The sequence below is a fragment of the Tyto alba genome, unplaced genomic scaffold (assembly GCF_018691265.1).
Source record: "Tyto alba isolate M040663 unplaced genomic scaffold, T.alba_DEE_v4.0 Super-Scaffold_2, whole genome shotgun sequence".
NCBI lineage: Eukaryota > Metazoa > Chordata > Aves > Strigiformes > Tytonidae > Tyto > Tyto alba.
In genome coordinates this window covers 24,609,554-24,631,415 of record NW_024881282.1, presented here as the reverse complement: position 1 = coordinate 24,631,415, position 21,862 = coordinate 24,609,554, and the positions used below count along the sequence as shown (strand labels likewise).

The 21,862-nt window shown below is 37.5% G+C and overlaps 1 protein-coding gene across 4 annotated transcripts in view; it reads right to left on the bottom strand.

Annotated features, from left to right (window-relative positions):
- The window catches only part of PDS5B (PDS5 cohesin associated factor B), a 118,534-nt gene that overhangs the window by 33,203 nt on the left and 63,469 nt on the right, over positions 1-21,862 (bottom strand). For all 4 annotated transcript variants that reach the window (XM_032982832.2, XM_032982831.2, XM_032982833.2 and 1 more), the window contains exons 16-24: positions 20,556-20,695; positions 20,363-20,478; positions 18,485-18,590; positions 15,370-15,530; positions 14,610-14,733; positions 13,657-13,815; positions 12,777-12,845; positions 7,921-8,057; positions 903-1,026 (exon numbers count right to left, since the gene is read on the bottom strand). In XM_032982832.2, coding sequence (XP_032838723.1) covers positions 903-1,026; positions 7,921-8,057; positions 12,777-12,845; positions 13,657-13,815; positions 14,610-14,733; positions 15,370-15,530; positions 18,485-18,590; positions 20,363-20,478; positions 20,556-20,695 — 1,136 coding nt within the window. The remainder of the gene's footprint in view (positions 1-902; positions 1,027-7,920; positions 8,058-12,776; positions 12,846-13,656; positions 13,816-14,609; positions 14,734-15,369; positions 15,531-18,484; positions 18,591-20,362; positions 20,479-20,555; positions 20,696-21,862) is intronic.

Below are 21,862 nucleotides of genomic sequence, written 5' to 3'. Positions count from 1 at the left end.
CCAACTCCAAACAACTTAAGAACTTAAAAAGCTACTCTATATAAAAATAAACTATTTCCACACAAGTTATACTTTGTATTTTCTAATATTAAATGCCAATTTCAAATCTTCTGAAGTTTAAAATGAGTTACAGCTTTTAAAGCTTTAGCCAGTCAAAGGAATTAAGGTTCAGAACGGAAAATCATTATTACTGAAGGTATCTTCTGGAAGGAATTCTTTCAGAGGTGTCTGCCAGGAGTTACGCCAGTAACATCAACATAAGTTCCTCCATGATCACTTTATTTTTGGGATGTGAATCTATTTCTGTAGAATTTGTGAAGTCTACAAGACAGGAACACAGAGAATCTCTGTATCTTTATGTACAGTTTGAAAGTTATTTCCATTCTGCTACTTGGGGCTCACAGGTAGAAATTAAGGATGAAAATTCCAACATCTACTGGGAAATCTCTCCCTATCTCTTCTAGTATTTAAAAGATGCCAACTATCCTGGCAGACCTCTGCATTCCAAATATATTCTACCCAGGTACAAAGAAACCAAGGTCACTGTTGTCATCACAGTCCAACATACTTTACATCATCTCATTTCAACTTCTAAAAACGTCGTAACTCATCTGGGGTATTACTTTAAATCAGTACTGAATTCTTTGGTTTATCAATATTCTAACATTTCACTACTTTAAGTTAGCATTCTCCACTGGACAGCCCAGTGCTGCAGATCTAATCTTATCCAAAATCAGTTTTCAGGATTATGTAGTGGGAAAATAAATTCATGCCAAAGCTGAACATTTTGCGTAAAATGAGATAAAAAAAAAAAAATCAGGAGTATACACAACATACAGAACAAACAATATATATACTCATACATTTACTGATAACCCACAAGTCCCACCTAATTTCCTTACATTTATGGCTAGTGCACACAGCTGGTACTGTTCTAAGGTGATGATTTCATGGTAACAAGGTTCTTGTGCCAACTTCACAATAGCATTCCCTGCAGCCAGCCTCAGTCGAGACATATCAGGTTTACTGAAAAATAAGCACATGGATTATGAAGGTTAATTAGTTTAAAAAAAAAAAAAAATTATTTTACTTAATTAAATCCCAGTAAGTTTGCACTGCTGAAAAACAGGTACTTTAAAAAGCAGGAAAAGTTTCCAAAAAGTTCGCCACCCCCACCACGCCAAACCAACAGCAGAAGTAACTCCAAGCAGAAAGTAGTTTCCATGTCACCACAGTTTACAGCCTATTACCACATACCTATTACCCTGCTCCAACTTAACAATGAAAATTTTCCTTGGGACTTCCTGAACGTTCCACATGGGTGTGAAACAGTTTTAACCGTGCACTGGACCAGCACAATCCAAACTGTCCCCCAGAGACCTCATTTAGCCCGTAAGATACTTTAGTTCAGCATGCTGGTTTTTTCTTCAGCAAGGGGCTCCTGCCAAAGTAGCCCGTTTCTAGTCCCCAAAGTTGCCAAACTTTTTCTAGCATGATAATTCAAAATCCATGCTGCAAGTAAATTAGGATTAATTAGATATTATGATAGATGACTAAGTGAATTGTATTTTTAAGACAATAGCAAAAAGGCTTTAGCAAGTGAAAACATTTTCAACACGCTGAAAATATTGTTACTTGACTTGCACACCCAAACTGCACTCCCACATAGCAAAACTCCAACTATTTGCTGATTTTCGTATCAAAAGATGAATGGGTTTTTCTGTAACCTACAATCATATTTACAAAGGTCACCAGAATATTAAAAGCATCTTCACAGGAGCTTTGCAAACTGATATCCACATAAAGGGTGAATTAATAAATCTAGTTGAGCTTTCACTGTTCTTAGGAAATTTATTTCAGTAAAGTATATTACATCTGCTTTTCTTCAGATCAAACACAAAAGAATTAAGAAGTTTTATGCATCTCTCACTTAAAACATTAATGAATTCTATTCATAAGTTGTAAGTACAGCTTTTTCCTTTGGTAACTTGGAGCAAGAATCGAGTCATATCCTTATTTAGAAATAATTACTCATTTAGACAGGACAAATATTGTTTAACTTCTTAATCATTTGCCCTTTATCCTTTGGAGGAGCAAACACTGTATTTTTCAATCCATTATCATGAAAACTGCATAAAGCATTTAAAGAATAAGATAAAAAGTGAGTGTTAAACACAGTGTGTCAAAAATACCTCGTAAAGTGTTTAAACCTTAAAATTTATCTCATCAGGATTTATACACACCTCAGTATTTTATGCAAGCCATAAAATTTCCCCCCAAAAAAAACCCCTACCCAAATAGATCACAGGCAAACAAGTGACAGGACAAAAACTGCACTAACTTTCAAACAAGACATGAAGATTAACATGGTAACGTCTAGTTCTTAAATGCTAAATTTCACTTTAAACTGCATCTACAGTGATAAGTGAACCCAAAAGTTTCAATTTTTGCACTTCAGTGACAACTGAGCAATAATGACTTACAAGTACAGAATGCCTGAGCCAAAGGATAAAATTGAGGACTTTCAATCTTCCTCAGCTTTGGGTGATAACGTTTAATTCTGAAAATTTAATCAAAAATATTTCACATAAAAGTTGGCCAATCTTTACAGAGTGTATGTATCACAGAAATAACCACAAGCATGTGTACATGCTGTGGGAAGGAAGAGGAAGACAGGGTCAGTTCTGAACATCATTCTTACAGCTGAAGATGAAAATCAGATCTGTCTTATTCCCCAAAAGGATTATCTTAGAAGAAACTCTTAATTGAGGATTTATTTTTGATCAAACTGTTACAGCCAAAAGCTTTCTGATCTGCATAATCCCAAACCACACAATTATTAGGGCTGAAATAAAAGCTTCTGTAGGATGTAACTGCAGTTTTTGATTACTTCTAATAATTTTAAAAATTAGTACCAGAGATGCCCTTGTCCTCTCAGAAGCTCTCTAGGCGAATCAAAAGAAACCTGGACATTTGTTTTCTGGAGCACTAATACTATTGCTGAAGACCACATGTTTGAAATGAGAACAAAAGTGCAACCACATGGAAAGATGTTATCAAGTGCAAAACACAGTCCTACTTAGTGGTAGGCTGCACAAAGAGAATCCAAATAAATGCGTCTTGAAAAAATATCTGGTGCATTATCTTCTTCTCTTACTTTACAAACTAGCAGTTAACATATTTTCTTCTGCTCCAGAGGATAAATGCCAGTGTCCAATTTTCTAAGCATTTTCCATGTTCCATGGAATAAAAAGTGTCTTTTGAATACAACCTCTGAAAATGTTGCATATCAGATGGTGTAGCAAATTATCTATAGCACAGAACCACAACATTCTAAACTCCAAAGTTTTAAAAACTTAAAGATTTTAAGTAACTTTTCTTTTGGTAAGCTTCAGTTTAAGGAAAATGCAGATGGCATTTCAGAAAAATCTCAATTCAGATTCTTATCTAGTATCAATACTTCCAGCAACAGCTGGTACCCTCTGATACTGAAATACTCTTACTTTATGCTTAGCATAGATTAAATCCTTCTACAAAGACATGCAAGATTCAACTCAGCTATTTTACCTAACCACAAATAGAAAATTAGTATAATCTTGAATTTTAAATTTGTAGGACTGTTTATTACTTATAAAATGAAAAATAAAAAACCTGGAAAGGACAGCTGAGATATTGCTTATTGACAAAATTCAATACTAAAAAAATCCAACACGGGTGATTTTAACCTACATATGCTAACATCTCAAACCAATCAGTCGTCTTAAAAGCAATTCAACAAAGTCATCAATCCTACTACTTCAAAGTGAGAAGGATGAACAAGAGTAGGGATTTGTTCATTTGCCTTCCAAGTGGGACCTTGCCTTCACCTGAATCTAGGCTGAACCACACTTTGAAATTTAAAAAAATCCCATTCCCTTACACTGTCACTGAAAAGTACAGTCATGTAGCCTTAAAGAGGCATGGGGACAGAGTTATTTTTATCATTGATGAAGACAATAACAGCAGGATGATTACAATATGACTAACGGCCTACATGAGGTCAAATGTCTCCTGAACCTTGACACTTTCAGTTAATTACCTTTAGCAAATTATACATTGTTTAAAAAACAAATAAAAACCATGAACACAGAAATTGACTCTACATAGAATGACATCAGATCAAGTATAGTTTAAAAGATTATGCTCTCTGTTGAACAGACAATTTTACTTTTTCCAAAGCCTACCCTAATTTGGAAGGCGCAGTGTTAGATTTGCACAGTAGGAACACAGTGAGCACTGCCAGAAGGAAGATATGCTCATTGCTTTCTCAGAGGGTGAAGAAAAAAGGTCAGGAAGTGTCAGCGAGACACCAGCAAGCTCTGTGCAGAACTAATGTGCCCAAAACATCATCTCCTCTGCTTCAAGTTTTGAGAGTACTTGTTAGCGTGGTGGTATAGCTCACACAGAGACAATGGAGACCTGCCCTCCTTAAAGCTTAGACCCTTCCCAAAAAGCAACACTGAGAATCACAGAATATCTACAGTTGAAAGGGACCTCCTGGAGGTCATCTAGCCCAACACCTCTGCTCAAGCAGAGTCACCTAGAGCAGGCTGCCCAGGACAGCGTCCAGATGACTTTTCAGTATCTCCAATGACGGAAACTACACCCCCCGCTCTCAACAACCTGTGCCAGTGCCAAGTCACCCTCACAAAGTGTTTCCTTGTGTTCAGACAGAACCTCCTGCATTTCAGTTTGTACCTACCACCTCTAGTCCTGTCACTGCGCATCACTAAGAGCAGCGTGACACCCTCCGTTCAGTTGTTTATACACATTAATGAGATCCTCACTGAACCTTTTCTTCTCCATGCTGAACAGTCCCAACTCTCTCAGCCTTTCCTCATCCATCAGATGCTTCAATCCCTTAAGCATCTTCATGGCCCTACGGTGGGCTCACTCCGGTAGCTCCACATCCCTCGTGCTGGGGAGCCCAGGTGTTCCATCACCTTCTCAGGGATTGTGGTGAGACCAACTAGCCTGTAGTTAGTTCTCTGGGTCCTGCTTCCTGTCCTTTTTGAAGCTAGAAGACATATTTGCTTTCCTCCAGTCTTCAGGCACCTCTACAAATCACCATGATCATTCAGAGAGGCTCAAGAAAGGCCTCCTCACACCTTCCAACTCCCTCAACAATCATGGATGCATCCCACTGTTGACTTATACATGTCCAGTTTGCTTGAGTATTCTCTAACTTGATCTTCTTCCCACAGGGGTATGCCTTCCTGCTCCAGACATTTCCCTGGTCTCTAGGGCCTGGGATTCCTGAAGGCCAGTTTTGCTAGTAAAGACTGAGGGGAAGGAGGTGTTCAGTACCTCAGCCTTTTTCATGTTTTGTGTTACAAGGGCTCCTGCCTCATTCAGCAGTGGGTGCACATTTTCCCTAGTCTTCCTTTTGTCACCTATTTACTTAAAGAAGTTCTTCCGGTTGCTTTGGTCACCCCTTACTACATTCAATTCCAGTTGGGCTTTGGCTTTCCTAACTGTGTCTCAGGCTGCGTTCTCTGTATTCTTGCCAGATTAGCTGTCCCTACTTCCACTTTCTGTATACCTCATAGAATCATTGAACAGTTTGGGTCAGAAGGTATCTTTAAAGGTCATCTAGTCCAACTGCCCTGCAGTGAGCAGGGACATCTTCAACTAGATCAGGTTGCTCAGAGCCCTGTTCAACCTGACATTGAATGTTACCCGGGATAGGGCACCCACCACCTCTCTGGGCAACCTGTTGCAGTGTTTCACCACCCTCACAGAAAAGAATTTCTTCTTTCCACCTAGTCTCAATCTACCCTATTCTGGTTTAAAACTTAACCCTTGTCCTATTGCAACAGACCCTAATAAAATGTCTGCCCCATCTTTCTTACAGGCCCCCTGTAAGTATTGAAGGGCTACAATAAGGTGTCCCCGGAGCCTTCTCTTCTCCAGGCTGAAGATCCTGACATGTTGGTTCGTGTCCAGCTTTTCATCTATCAGTACCCCAAAGTCCTTTTCCTCAGGGCTGCTCTCAATGCCTCCTTTTGTGTTTTGCCAGGAGCTCCTTGCTCATCCACACAGGTCTGCTAAAATAGTTTGCCTGACCTTCTGCTTTGACCACTCTTGAGCTGAGAGGAAATGATGCTAGAGCACTAACTAGCTTTCTTGGCCCTCTCTTCCCTCCAGCGCCTTATCCAATGGGACTCTACTAAGCAGATCCTTGAAGAGGCCCTGGCCTGTTTTCCTGAAGTCCAGCACTGTGACCTTGCTTTTTGCCCTCCTTGTTGCTCTCAGGATTCTGAACTCCACCATCATACGGTCATTACAGCCAAGACTGCCTCCAACCTTCACACACCCAACAAGCCGCTTCTTGTTGGTATGAGGTCTATCAGAGCACCCATCCTCATTAACTCCTCTATCACTTGTGTCAGGAAGTTGTCACTGATGCTCTCTAAGAAGCACCTGGATTGTTTATGAGCTGCTGTGTTGCTCCTCCAGCAGATATCAGTGGTTGAAGTCCCTCATGAGGGCCCAAGGCATGCAAACATTAAGTTGTTTCTAGCTGTTTATAGAAGACCTCCTTCACTTCCACTTCCTGGACAGGAGGCGTACAGCAAACACCCACTACAGTGTCACACATACTAGTCTGCCCTTTAATCCTAACCCATAAACTCTCAGTTGGCTCATCATCCATCCCCAGGCAAAGCTCCAAGCTCTGGGGTTGAAGGGTTGCCTTTAACACAGAGCAACCTCACACGTTATTGCAGGTTTCTCCCTGCCCTAAAAGTACCCCCAGCCCTCCATTAACTTTAATAATGGAGAATTGGCCACATCGTTATATACAGTATCTATTATTATTTATAGTTTTGAATACAGAAAGAGTGGGAAAATGAAATTTCTAAAACATGGACAGTAAGAAATCACCACTCCAAGCATGAAAACACACGTCTACAGAACTGATCTATTCAAAAGCTACTGGATAAGCCAACAATATGCTCCAAGCAGTTATGCTGAAAAGCTAAATTACTGCCACTCAACTCCCTAGTAACTACCATGAATAGTCATATTATAGAACTTAAAACTACGAAACAATTATTTACAAGGAATTTTAAGAAAGACTATACAGTTGCTGCAAAGGTAACATACTAGACAATTCCCAGATTTGCAATTTTGCACACACAACATAGGTTCTATCTGCATCATCACCGTATAACATTAAACTCTACTCAAAAATTAAAACCTTTTTACTTGTACTTATCCTTAATGGCCCAGACTGGCTCACGTAGAAATAAATATTCAATGTTTGGCAAGCAATAGTGGCTGACAACTTGCCACTTCTCCTACCACAGAAGATTAAGAAGATACTCAGAAAAACAAATTTTGTCTGTCATCTAAAAGGTAACTTATTGAGACATAATCCTTTTTACACCTTCCCCTCTTCCTTTCACTTTTAGGGGCCTCAAGGGATCACAGTCTGCCTCCAAGCAGAAGTGTCTCATGTACTATCTACTTCCACCTGGTTTACTGCAACATGCTATAATTTTATATTAGAAAGCCTGCCTATCTGCCTCTGACATACACAACAATTGGTACATCAGGAAGACCAAGTTGCATAAAAAATAAAAGCCAATTTTCAGTGGGAAGGAGGAAGTTACACAGTTTAGTCCTGCAATTTGAGTAATGACTGAAGAAAGCAATAAAGATAAAACCATTAAAATGCAGCTATACCCACAGTGTTAAAAAACCTGAGACTCAGGAAACTTATGAAGGAATCTAGACAAGCTTACCATTACTTCTTACAAAATACAATGTATAAACTATTCTGTTAGACTGCTTAACAATTTAAGTACTACCTTGACAGGAACTCTCCCCACTGCATCCATTATCACAGACATCAAAATGTTACCATCTGTTACATACCTAATTTTCCCCTGCTCTGTTAAATCTCCATCACTGTGTAATATTGTTGTTAGCAACCTCAGAGTAGAAGTTCCTGACTTGCTGTGGTTGTTCTTCATTCCTAGCAACCATCGAACCATCATCTTGATGGCCTGAATCTGAAAAAAAAAAAAAAATGATATGCAGAAGTCAAGTCACACCATGAAGCTAATTTTAAAAATAATCCTCATCTTCATTTAATTACAGAGTATTTTCCCAAGTGCTTTTTGCTACTACAAACACAAGCCTGTCAAGGCTGAAAAACATTAAATGCTGAAAGATAACTGGACATGTTCTCACTAGACAGCAACTTTTCACTGAAAGTCTCAAGCATTTATTACAGCAAATAAAAACCATACAACTTCTAGTTAAAGTTTGAACTGTTTCTTCTACTAAGCGATCACCTATTTCATCCTGCCAAAACATTATCTTAATTGAGCTTACATCCATTAAACACCGTGGAATAGACAAAACAACTTATATTTATTAAGAAAATGTCACTGGATCAAAAAAGCAGAACACATTTTCATCTTCCTATATTCCTGTAATTCCTGTGCTTAAACAATCCCTAGATATTCTTTATTTATATATGTAATATTGGAGTTTAAATTTAAGATGTGTAAATTAAAAAACACTTCGTAGACATTCTGACTGTTAGTGTATCAACCTGTATTAAGATAACTCATCCTGGAAAAGAGTATTTCTTTCATGGCTATTTAAAGAAAAGCCTCAAAGCCTGTCACTTAGGATAGCTTGTCTATTACCAATGGAAACATTGAGTGTTTTGAGACAAGCTTCTAAAAGTATGCAGAATCTAGCAGCTATCATGGAACACCGCATAATTTCACATTTCTTTAGTGAAAATAGAGCATGGATTTGGAGATTCAGTTTGTTTTGGTATTTTAACTCCTTTGTCTTTTCATTTTCCTTCTATATGAGAGCAGAGACAACAAAGCAAACAAAAAGAAGAGCATCCTCTTACAGCAAAATGAAGATGCTTATCTGAATCACACAGACATCCTTAGGAAAAAAGAAAACCAACAAAACCAAACCAACCAAAACACCAAACCCTGAAGTTTAAAACACAAAACCCAGAAGATTTAGAAAAACTAAGACACTTTCTGTACACAATAACTTGAAATTTTCTCCTCAATGGGAAATGCAGTTCTAGTAACTTTTATATAAACATTCTCAATATCACCAAATGAAGCAAATTGATCACAATGGTCCCTTCAGATGTAAATTCTAGAATTGTTATCCATACATTAATTTATTTTTTAGCACTGTAGCCCATTTATTCCACCTACAGAATTCTAATTCGATTTGGTAACAGCAGCAAGAGGTAGGATGTCTGACACTCAAGAACTCAAAAGGCAAATGGAGTTTGTGGATCAGAAATTAAGATGTCTTGCCCTAGCTTCCAAAGGGTCTTCCACTGAAACAGCATTAAGTATCCACCAGAAGGTTTTAATAGCAATAGAAACAATATTATAATAATAGTAATAATAGCAGCAGATGATCTTTTGACAGATTACCAGTACCATTTCTTCCTGTCATAACCAGTATCTGCAACCATTAGTGCCTACCATTTGTTGGGAGGACAGAAACATGCTAGTTCTATTTGGTCTTCAAGTAAATGATGTATTCAGCCAGGGAACAGCCACATGCTGTCTTGTGCTCTGACATCTCTGGTCTGCTCCTGAGCAATTTCAATTTTAACCTTTGCTTCTCTCTTCCCCCTCCACAATCCCCTTCCCTCAATTTTACTGTCTGAATGTACTCATCTTCCTTCCATGTAGCAAGTCCTAATCACAACTCCTTTAGAATTTTCCTCTGGCCCCACTACATTCCCTGCTTCTTTGCTGGCGTTGATGATGTTGCGATGACATTCCAGCAACTCTACAGAATTGAGCATTCCCATTAATTAGTACAGAGCATGAAAATTCCCCCAGTCATTGCTTCTGGCTACCTGAAGACTTAAACAAACATGACATGAATTTGCACTGCCCTTGTGTTTTAATCTTTTTCTTTGCAGCCAAGTAAGATAACTATCAAAGGACAAGTCCAGTTGGAAGGAGTGTCAGGAGGTCTCCAGTTCAACCTCCTGCTTAAAGGCAGGTCAGCTATGAAGTCAGATCATCTTGGTTTCAGTTTTATCCACTGTGGTGTTGAAAGCCTCCAAGAATGGAGATGGCACAGGCTCTCTTGGCAACCTGCAACCTCTTGAAACTTGCTCCATTGCCTGACTGTTCTCAGCTCTATTCCTTATATCCAGTCTGATTCTTCTGTTTCAATTTGTGTCCCATGAGCCCAGAATTCTCCTGAGATTAAAAATTATTATACACAACATGAAATTATCATGGAAGTCAAAATACAGCATGGGTCAGAACCATACCAAAGGCCACAGATGACTGCTTTGTACTCGACTTAGTAGCACAACATTAACTATGTGTATTTAAAGTGTAAGCAAAACTGTTAGGACATTATATTCACTATCTCAGAAAGAAAGTATAACGTGATAGATGTCTGATTTGTCATATGACAAAACTGCAATCAACTACGAGTTTTACATAAACTATCAGTAGTGAGTATTAATTTTTAAGATTAAAATTAACAATTTGAAATAATCAACAGAAGTTATAACTCTTTGATCTAGAGATTATCATCAAGCCTCTGTTGTAAAAGTATAATGAGCCCTCCTCCCATGTAGTTATCCTAGAAACAGTGTTTTCCTACTATATCAATGTTATGACATCAGCTAGCTCAAGTTTCTACTGCTTGAGTTCTCAGAGCCACAAATGCTGCAGGTTTGTGCAGCAGTGAAAAATTAAACAATGTCCCCTCAAAGCACAGTTAGAGAAACAGGATGAGAAACCTTATACTGCAGTAAACATGGAAGGAAACAAGAAATATCACTGCTGCTGTGTAAATCTCAATCCACTGCATGGTACACAGAAGTATTCAGTATTGGTTACTGTCAAGAGAGATTACTGCTTTAGAGCAGACACTTAAGTGCCAAGCATATGAATTCAAGCCTAACTCAGAGTAATTAATCCAATTTATAGTTAATACTATACTGAAGCATTTTTCTATAGACATCATTTCAGTTAAGGTTTAGCATCCAAAACTAAGGCCAGCCCTTATCAGTCTACATCTGTTAGGCTGGATGATAGTAAAATTGTTTTTATCAGTTCTTCTCCCTTTCATCCTTAAACTTGCTAGTTTAAGATCCCCATTAGATTATTATAGTTATGTTACAAAGGGAGAAAGAGGCTTTTAAAACCAGAGTGAAGAAAAATACACTGCCAGAGAGAAATCATTTCTACACTAATGGTGTTGGCCTGCAAGATTCAATAAATATAGGCTTCTCAATGGTAATAAATGAAAATTAAATTTGCAAATAAATTCTCACAATAACCTGTTTACAACTGCCAATAAATGCTTCTTACAGTTTTCAGGCGATTGGCTTCAACTTCAAATTGCCTTAAGATTTTCTATAAGACGATTCCCTTCCAAATAGCCAACTGTATGTAAGGTTTCACCAATATAAAAGCACATTTTAGAGAGATGTTACAGCTTCACAAATCATTTAAAAAATTAAGCAAAATAATTAATGTTTACTACTTCAAGTTACATGTATAACCACTCAAGTGAAATCATGTCTATTTTAAACCAGCAATTCATGAAATCAAAACAAACATGCATTCTTTTAACAATTTTTTGAGTGTCTTGTGTAACCATGGAATTGCACAAATAGGAAAATATCCTTGCTGTAGTCAAATGAATAAAAAGCTAATAAATCAACTCCAAACACAACTGAGCCTTTCATGTAATGACTTCTGTACCAAGCTGGAAACCAAAGTACTTACTATATCAGCAGAGAAGGAGGTATGCTACAAAGAGTTTAACAACTTCAAGAGAGGGGGCAAAGAACTTTAAACCATCAGAGCAACTTTATTCAAAAGTCATTGGAAATTAAATGACTGCTATAATTAACGTAGAAACAGCATGCTACAAAGTATATGCGTGTCTCTAATTCTGAAAGCAAATGTGAAAGTGTAATCTATCCTGTTCTGAAGAAAAGGCATTTAAAAGCAAACATAGGATGTACTTTCCACAGTATGTCTACTTCTGATTGAGTGAAAATATCTATTGCCAAGTCCACAAAATGTAATAAAAAACTTAGTCCAAAAAAAGAACAAGCTTGAGATGACATTAAGTAAAAAACCCAACAAAGCCCCCACCATTTTAAACTGACTTTTTTTCTTCTTAAATCTAGGGTTTTCTCCACTGCACATTGTAGACAGAGAAAAGGAATGTAACACATTTATTCATTTGAGGAAACTGACAAATCCAAAACCATTTTTTTCTTTATTTCAAAACACCACTGAAAGTTTCTTGGAATGTCCTAAAACTTCAAAAGAAAAAGTGAAGATTTTTAACGAAGTCTCTATGGTGTTTAACTCCTATTTTAATGAGGAGGGAGAAATTATTACTTTTACTTTAACTGTGATAATATCTGGTTTACTTATATGTTGCACACCAAATCTAAACCTATAAAAAGCTGTAAAAAAAATTCAGTGAAGTGTATATGTAAATTTATGGACAAAAATAAAAAGAAGTAGATGTTCCCAAAAGCATATTCTTTTCATCTGGTAATCTGAAAATGTGTATACTGATACAATCCTCCATTTAAAAGTAGCTACTTCTTTTTTACTTTTAGAAAGGTGACAAGGAAACAGAGATATGCAGTTGACAGCTTTAAGAATCCAGACATTTCACTTCCTTTATAAGTATTATACACACAATCATAAGAAAATATACTAAGTGGTACTTACTTTAACAAGCGTTTCAGGAGACACTTCTTCATCTGGCACCCAAAGTTTCGTGGTCTTTTTTCCTGGAAGCTAAACCAAATGTTACATTTTGTTACACTAGTGCTACTCCTCACTGGAGCCTGCTACAATCTCCTCTTTCCTGTTTGCTTCTGGAAACAGTATAGCAGCGCTCACTGGTTAGCTTTATGCCTTAGGTGCTTTATAGAAGTAACCATTACAGAAGTGAGATACTGTTCTTAACTCACTAGTCAAGCATCAGCAAATTTAACAGCAGTAAAGGTGGGTCTTTTGTTGTTACCTGGAAACTACTGCTTTAGAGTATAGTAGCCATGGCCCTTAAAGTAATTTCCAGTTTCCATATCCAGTAGATTGGAAACTCAAAGAACATAGTTTTAGACAGTAAATCTTTCCCTAAACAACGGCTCATAATGCACAAGATCATTTTTTGCACTTTACAATCACTATCAATACCTAAGGACTAGAAAAACTAAAATTCCTAGTCTTCATTTAAACATTGTATTTTAGTTTCAAATGCATTATACTTCCTAAAAATATCACAACTTGCTTGTTCAAGACAAGAGAGTGAGTGAAGTCAATAGCAATTTTCACATTTTTAACAAAAGGCAAGTCATGAGTGATCAAATGCTGCGCTATTTGTTTCTGTAAGGACAACCAAATTAGTACTGTCTCCTTTTCTGTACTGTGGATTGTCAACTGAGTCAAACAGTACACATGAAAACTGAAAGACAACAAGATGTACAAAAAGTAGACCCAACCAGCCAAAACCGTTCAAAATTTTTTGTACTTTTCAAAAAGTACTTGCTGAGTATCATACTACAGGAGAAGCTGAATCTTAATATGAGGTTTTAAAAGTACTTACCCTATCATTCATTAGCAAATCCTTAACAATAAAAGTCGCAACCAGAGATTTCAAAGGGGCAGCAAACTGATCAGGTGCTAGCATGGCTATATGGCCAATAGTAACCAACGGCGTAATGAGATGCTCAAAATTGCTTGGATCCAGACTTTTATGCAGTGGCTAGAATAAAGGCAACAAATTCATGTATTACTGATATAATCTAAGTCTTAGCGAGGGGAGGGGGGTATGAGTTCTGTAAGAAGATGTCTGTGTCTATTTCAGAAAAACAACTTTAAAAGAACTATTAACTATTTACATTTTAAAGACACATTCACCAACCCTACAAGTCTCATACAAATCAAAATAAAAATCAAGACAGACAAAATATTTATCATATTTGAGTAGTTCAAAAAGTGGCAGCTCAAGCAGGACTGCTTAGGAAACAATGGATTAAAAAGCATATTTTCTTGCTGAATAAGTGGGCAAACTACATCTCAAGATGGCAATTTCAGTAATGGACTATGATTCAGTCTTCAAGATAAAAGGCTGATGGGCTCTAATTAATAAGTACATTTGCAATTATAACTATAAAATCTATTTAAATAGTCTCTACTATAATTCAGTTTTCCATAATTTCTGTAATCGTTTAAATAATTTGGTCCGGTCTCAACAGGGATGAGGAGCAGTGTACGGTTCGTCTTTCCATAAATAGCTCACAGTTCTAGCAGACAGTCCAACATTTTTTTTACTCTGTCGTCTGTTAAAATACATAACCCTAAACATGATGGATCATGGGATACAAAAACACCTTCTGCTACCATTTTTCAAGCCAAACTGCATGAGAAAAAAGGCAAAGGGGAAAAAATATCTTCTCTAAATTTTACACAAGTTGCCATATAAATTGCCACTACATCCCTTAGTTTAAACATGCAATAGAAGATTAATAAAAATTAACTTAAATATTTTAATCTTACCTCAAATATCTGTGCAAACTGTGTTTCTTTGCTGGAAAATATTGCATGGATGCAGTGAATTGCATACTTGGCTTGACGAGGGGGTCCCTTTTTAGCTTTATGATGCAGTACTGGAAGCAAAGCACTTACAAAAAAAAAAAAAAAAAAAAGAACCAACAAGAGATAAATACCTTTTCACAAATTGAAAAGTCTTCCAAAATACCAAGCTAGCAAAAAAGTAGAGATACACATATATAGAACACAACACCTCTGCAGAAGTCCTAATCATCCTGGTTTTGACAATTTCTTCAAATAAAGAAAAAAAGGGTTATCTAGCTTGCAAATGAAAAAAACCCCTGGGTTTTGTTGATAAAATATCATACAGTAAAAAAAAACATTTTATCTGTGTAAACTACTAAGTGCTCTTTTGGAAACATCCTTGTCTATACATCTCCATTAAACTGGAATGAATGTTTTTCATTGCCATATATTTCATTTAGGAAAAAACATCAGTAATTCTGAAGGGCAATGTTAAAAATTATAGTAGTATCAGTGACATATCAGCTGTCACTAGTGTGGATATATTCATTTCACTTCCATTCTTCAAAAAAGCACTGCATTTTGAAGTAATTCAAAATCTCTTTCCTGTTTTACCTGAAATAATACTTTATTCCAAAAGAATTCAGGATAATGCTATAGCATGCAAAAGGAAGAATGAGACCTTCCAAAATCCCATATAGTAAAGGAACGCTACTCAAACAGAGTAAGATACACAACTTACGATCGTATATGAGGAAAGTCTTCTTCAATTTTACTTCCTGTATTTTTGAAAATTTGTAATGCAGCTTCTGCCACTTTTTCATCATCCATTTTCAAGCAAGCCAGGAGAGATTCAAAAGTTTCAGCTGAATGAAATGAGATCGGGTGTGTAAATGAAAGTACCTGCCAAAATAAGATGAAAGCCACGTTAATATTTTTTAAAGGTCCGCTTATATAAAACATTCCATCAGGAGTCATTTTCCACTGCCATACTGGAATACTTATAACACTGTCTGGTTTTTTCACGTGATCTATACTTCTCTGACTTTTTTTTTTCAGTAACTCATAAAATTCTCTGTCTTTACACATAATCTCATCAGTTTTAACTTACTTCTCTAGTCTCAATTTCTTTCCCTGTTATTGTGAACATGGAATTCTCAGTGGCTACATCTACATTAGCAAGAACTGGGTTACAGCAGATGCAGGTCTTAACAGAAACACATTTGATGCTAAGGAAGCAATATTCACATTGCAGGGATTTTACTTCGGAGTATTTCTAGGCTAATTGAACTCACTTTGGCCACTGCAACATGACATGAGCTTCTGAAGCCCATCTCAATTTTGTTTCTCTACAAGGAATCCAGCTTGTGTGCCCCCAGAATTCATGCTTGTTTGCAAAGTGGAACAACTGGTTGTGCTTTCCTATCTCTAAAATAATAATACAGACATACCCAATAGGGTCTTTAGTCCCTCAAGCTTTCCACAGCAGCTTACCAAATCCTGTACCTCTTCAGATTCTTGAACTCTGTTTTGAAGTATGACAGTCCTCTCATATTAAAATAAAAAAAAAAATTAAAAATCCTCATTTGATCCTCACTGAAAGTTTGCCTTCTCTTCAAGTGACTGTTGATTATTAGCTTCTTTCAATATAATAGTGTGACCCGTAGCAAAGAAACAATCCTCAAAATCTAGGGACTTCTTCACATGCAGTTTTCTGTTTTCACCAAGTTACCTTCCTTCCCACTTCACTGTGTGGCATCCCCTTTAATGGACTCCTACACTTGTCCTTTCTGGGTTCTTCTCATGATGTACAGACCACTTTCTTCAGGGCAATCTTACTCCTCTTCCTTAAATGTGTCATGTTAGTTCATATCCATATTTAAGTACTGACCTGGAAGCCTTCTTTCAAATATATAGACCTTCATGACATGATATATTCTTACTCAGATTCATTTTTGTTCTACTGGCTTTGTGCATTTTTATCTAAATGTGTGTTCTGGGTTTGAGTGAGTGGTGGGGGTTTTGGTAGGAGGGGAGGGGACTACAGCGGTGGCCCCCTCTGAGAAGCTTCTCAATGCTCCCCTGGCTCCAAGTTGGCCCCACCTCTGCACCAGGTCTGAGCCAATTAGATGCGCCTATGTGATTATGTATTTAAGAAGGGGACCTGGGAGGAGAAGTCGGAGCTGTAAGGAGGAGCTGCAACACCTATGTGAACACCAAGGTCAGTGGAAGAACGAAGGAGGAAAGTGGGGGGGAGGTGTGCCGGAGCAGAGATCCACCCCCTGTATCCTGTGGTGAGACAACAGGGCCACTCCCCCCCACCACCCATGGAGGTCTGCAGTGGAACAGATGCTGACAGGAGGTGTGGGGAGGGGCCCATACTTCCTCTGGTGACTCCATCCAAATGAGGCAGGGATCCTGTGGGAAGAAGCAGCCCCCACTGTTGTAGCTGGGCGCTGGGAGGATTGCAGCATGCGGGGGTGTCCCACACCAGAGCAGCTCAAAGGGCTGCAGCCCATGGGAGGGACTCAAGTCAGAGAAAGTTGGTGTCCCATGCCAGAGCACCTAGGGAAACGCTGTGGCCTGTGGGAGGGACTCAGGAGAAAACTTGTGGAGGACTGTCTCCTGTGAGAGGGGGACCATGCTGGAGTAGGGGAAAGAAGTTCCAGGAGCTCCCCTGCTCCGAGATGGGAGAAGCAACAGCACCAACTGCTCCCCCCTTCCCTGTGTCCCTGCGACGCTGGGAGGAGGAGGTAGAAATACTGGGAATAAAGCTAAGCCTGAGAAGAAGAGGGGGGTGGGGAAGGGGTTTTCAAGGTGTAGTAATGCTTCTCACTGTCCTACTCTGTCTGTTAAGTAGTGTTGTTGTTAGTGTCTGTATTAAATTTATATTCTTTTTTTCTTCCCCTAATGAGTCTCTCTCTTCCCATGACTAAATGGGTGATTCATCCCTCCCTGTCCTTATCTTGAATACCAAACCTTTGCTTATTTTCTCCTTCCCAGCACTGGAGGAGAAGGGAAGAGTGAGCAGCTGCATGGTGCTCAGTTGCCCTCTGAGCTGGAACCACAACAACGTGCATATCTGGTTACGGTCAGATGCTCTCAGGTGAATCTATCAGGCCCTTAGTTGATCATAGTTATTCTGAAAACTTCAGTACAGGAGTCCTTGACATTCTGAGGCCTCTGAAGTAAACCCACAGCTGGAGTACTCCCAATACCATCACACAACTGAGGTGGAACTACGGCACAAGTACCTTTCTGTGCCAAAACAGGAAAAGCTGACACTACTTTTAGCCTAAAGTCTTTGAGAGAGACTAAGTGAAACAAAAAGCCCTATGTAGTTGAATTTAAAAAGTTTCATGCTTTTAGCTGTATTTGTAAATAACACGATGACCAGCCTTTTTCCTCTTATGAAAAAGGGAGAACAGAGTAAGAAATTTTGTTCAATGTCCCCTGAAATGCATCTTGAGGGGTTTTGCTATGTTAAATGAGTCCAAAGATTACACATAGTTGAGGACCTCAGGGGAACCACAGTATTGTTCTGACATGCAAGTACAGTTCCAAGAGTCCTATAACTATATTCACAAACTGCTGAATTCACACTCTAATAATTAAAACTGAGCTGCTGATATCGCACATGCAACTACTCTTCCAGAAAAAAACCTATATTATGTATAAAATAACCTTACTTATGTGCCACGCAAGATGAGCATAGAGAACAAAAACCAAACCAGTATTCTTCTAGATAGCCACCACATGCTTACAACTAAATATACTCTGTGCTAATTAAAATTTTATTTTAACAAAGCTGCTTCGGAAACTTTCAGATGCTCACTGATCACCAGGAGTATACTTGCCTTAAGCAATTCAAGACCTGCTCTGATTGCCTGGTCAGTAGGTACACCCTCATCTTCATCATCAGCTGTTCCATCTATGGACTTGTTTACTTGCTTGATTAGGGCACTGAAGAGGAAAACAAAATATGGCCTTGTATTTACTACAATTCCACTGTGTATGATGGTTTTCATAAGTTTAAGATATAATCTTATTAAAGGAATTTATTTAAAACATAAAAGATAAGCTTGTAGTAAAAAAAATAATTCAACTACATACATGATGATTGGCCTCATATGCTATCTAAATCAAAACTTATGAGGCATTAAGTTAAAAAATGTTTATCCATCATGAATTAAAAACTGTATACTAATTACTCTGGAAGGATGACCAAACTAAGAAAACAATTTGAGCATTACAAGCAACAGATTCAGGTAAGAATTATGGTGAGGTTACTCGCTGCTATGGACTCTTAATAATTGATGGAAAATAACTGTTCACAATGTTTAGTCTATAACCAAGAGTGAAAAAAACCCAAAGAAACAAAGAAAGAAACAAACATTAAACAGCTGTGCTAAGGGCTGATGAAAAGTCTAAAAGACCTAGCTCCTGCGTATTTCACTTTCACAGTAATGCTTGGTTTTTTCTTACACTGTACCCTAGGAAATGGTAATTACCCAAATGATCCTATTAGTGAGTGATGTAGGCAGCTTCCCTATTAATAACTGAACAATATTCAGAATATTCCGTCAGTGTAGCCTGTAAATTATATTTATTAAAAAAAAAAAAAAAATCCCAAACCAAAACCACCCACCAAAAATAAATTTTAAAAACCCCAACTGGTAGCAAACCAAGTGGGAGACCTCCCAGTCAGATTTCCTAGACTCACAGGTTTTTTTTTTTCCCTCCTCCCTGCCCCTAATTGGACAAAAATGACCATCGATTAAAAAAAACCAAAAAGTCTGAGTCTCAAAAATGAAGCTGAAGGTGAGTGAAATTTTACAAACATGGGAGAATACCAATTCTGTGGCAAAACTGGAAATAAGTGCTTTTTACTACTTTTTTGCTTGTATACCGTATGGCATTCAGACAGTAGGTAGATTGCAAAATAAATATTACAATTTAGCTCATGAGCAACTATTACTTTAAATATACTTTATATTGCTTCAGTGAATGTGAAAAACTTATCTTCAAATTTCAAGTAAATTTCAAGTAAAAATCTGGCTACATGCTGTACATAAGCCAAGATCAGAAACAGATCTTTAAATGAAATCTTAATGGCTCCATTACACTGCATATGTGACAGGCAACAACAGAGAAGCTAAAGTACTCAAAAGTCAATTGGTATTGTTGGAATTAACAGATAAAAATTTAGCAGTATTTAAAACTAGTTGTCTCTAATAAGGTACCACGTATTCACAAATACAGCTGTTAGATAACCATTTCAGCAATTACTTTTTTCCCCTCCCATAACTTCACTGGCTTCTTCTTCCTTAAAGTCTCCATGCTTCATCACCATAATCTTTATTTCCTCGGTTAAATTACTGTTTATGTCACTATGAGATAATTTTCTGGGTGGAAAGTTTCAGTGAACAGCCATGGACAGAAATTTCTTTTATAGTAAGTCAGTCACGAACCAACCTTTGCCCATCAGCAACAGATCCATTTTTACTGACAGGTTGTCCCAGCTGTGCTGAATGACAACTCAATTGTTTCTGTGGCTACATTCTGAATGAGGACACAAAAACCCCTAAGCAAGGGGAAACAGAAGAAAATCTTGTAGGTCACCAGGCCTTAAAACACACCCACCCTACCCATTACTGCTTGTGCTTAAAGGTGAAGTGAGAAATGCTGATTTCAAGCCCTGTGATCTACGGCCAACAACATACACACAAAAATACCTGATGGATTCAGTATCGATGTGCACAGGAGCAATTCTCTCGAGAAGAAACTTTATCATTTCCAGGAAAGGATTTGTTGGTTGTTTTGGATTGCCCAACTTCTTTGTTATTTCCCTCTGCAAGATAAGTTTCAATTAAATTTATAATCAATTCAGTTCCAAAAATATTCACTTATTTTAAGAGCAATTCTTACCACACATCCTTCAGCCTGTTTGCAAGAACATGTTGGGCTAACAAGCATTTCTAACTGACTTCTTATTTTTTCATCGTCTTCCAGAACTTGTGTGAACTTTTTCATGAAATCTTGAGCTTTCCCTGGATCAGGAAGGTTTCCTTTAAATAAGCAAAAGAAATCACTATTTATTTTAATAAGTATCAGTATTGTAAATTACAAAAATGTGAAATGTCACACCAAGAAATTTCTACATGTCTAAGTTAACCAAGGGGGGGTGGGGGGTGGTGAACCAAAAAACAGACCTCAAATCACAAAACACCTTAACATGTACAGACGTATCCATGAGGACACCAATTTCTAAAAATTTGTGTAGCAACAGACCTCCCCTGGCTATTTGTTTTCCTTGCCCTTCACATGCATTTTTAAGCAAGTCTAGTTGTTCTTGTTGATAGTAACAACTGAAGTTGATCTCAGAAGACAAAGCCTGTACTCTGCAGAAAAATATGCTCTGCATATAGACCACCCAAAATAAATGTGAAAAATATCTAAAAGGTGTTGTTGCTAAATTACCCCTTCCCTAAGCATAAGCCTCCAACATTTAAAAAACAGCTTTTAAAATGCATTTCTTAAATTACACATTAATTTTATATTTACATATTATAGAAAGTCAATTTATTGGCAAATTATTAGTATATTATTTAAGATATTTTGTGCTGTAATACAGGAGGTGTTAAGCAAAGTTGACACAGAAAATGGTATAGGACTACAGGATAGTTAGTTCAAAACAAGTTCTACTAGGTGTATCTTTTGTTGTATTGATTCTTTCTTTTCTTTTTTTTAAAAATGCAGCCCAGAACTAGAAAAATAAGAAGAATTACAAACTGCTCAAATTCTCCAATATAAACTTAAGGAAATTTCAAAAATGTACATACACTTAAGTATTTTTTTTTTTCCAGAACAGTCGGCATTTTTTTAAAAAGGTTGATTTAAAAACAAAATTTCAGAATTTTAAAGCAATTTTTTCTTCTTTGTAATGGTTTGCTATTGGCATGGTGGGCTGGGGGGAACAAGAAAAGTTGCTCTGGGGTTGGTGTTTGTTTCTTTGCCAAGAGCCCAGGTTACATAGAGGTTCTTCAGCTTTCAAAGTGTTTTCGCTGCTCCTGAAACCCAAACTCTTTTGTGTTCTCCCGACAGCACCTCCAATACTAACACCTCAAAACCAAGTTAGTAGACAGCTTAGTAGGTTAGTTAACATCAGTTAATATATATTCTATAATAAATGCTAACATTAACACCCTAGATGATCTAGATTTTGAATTAGTCCA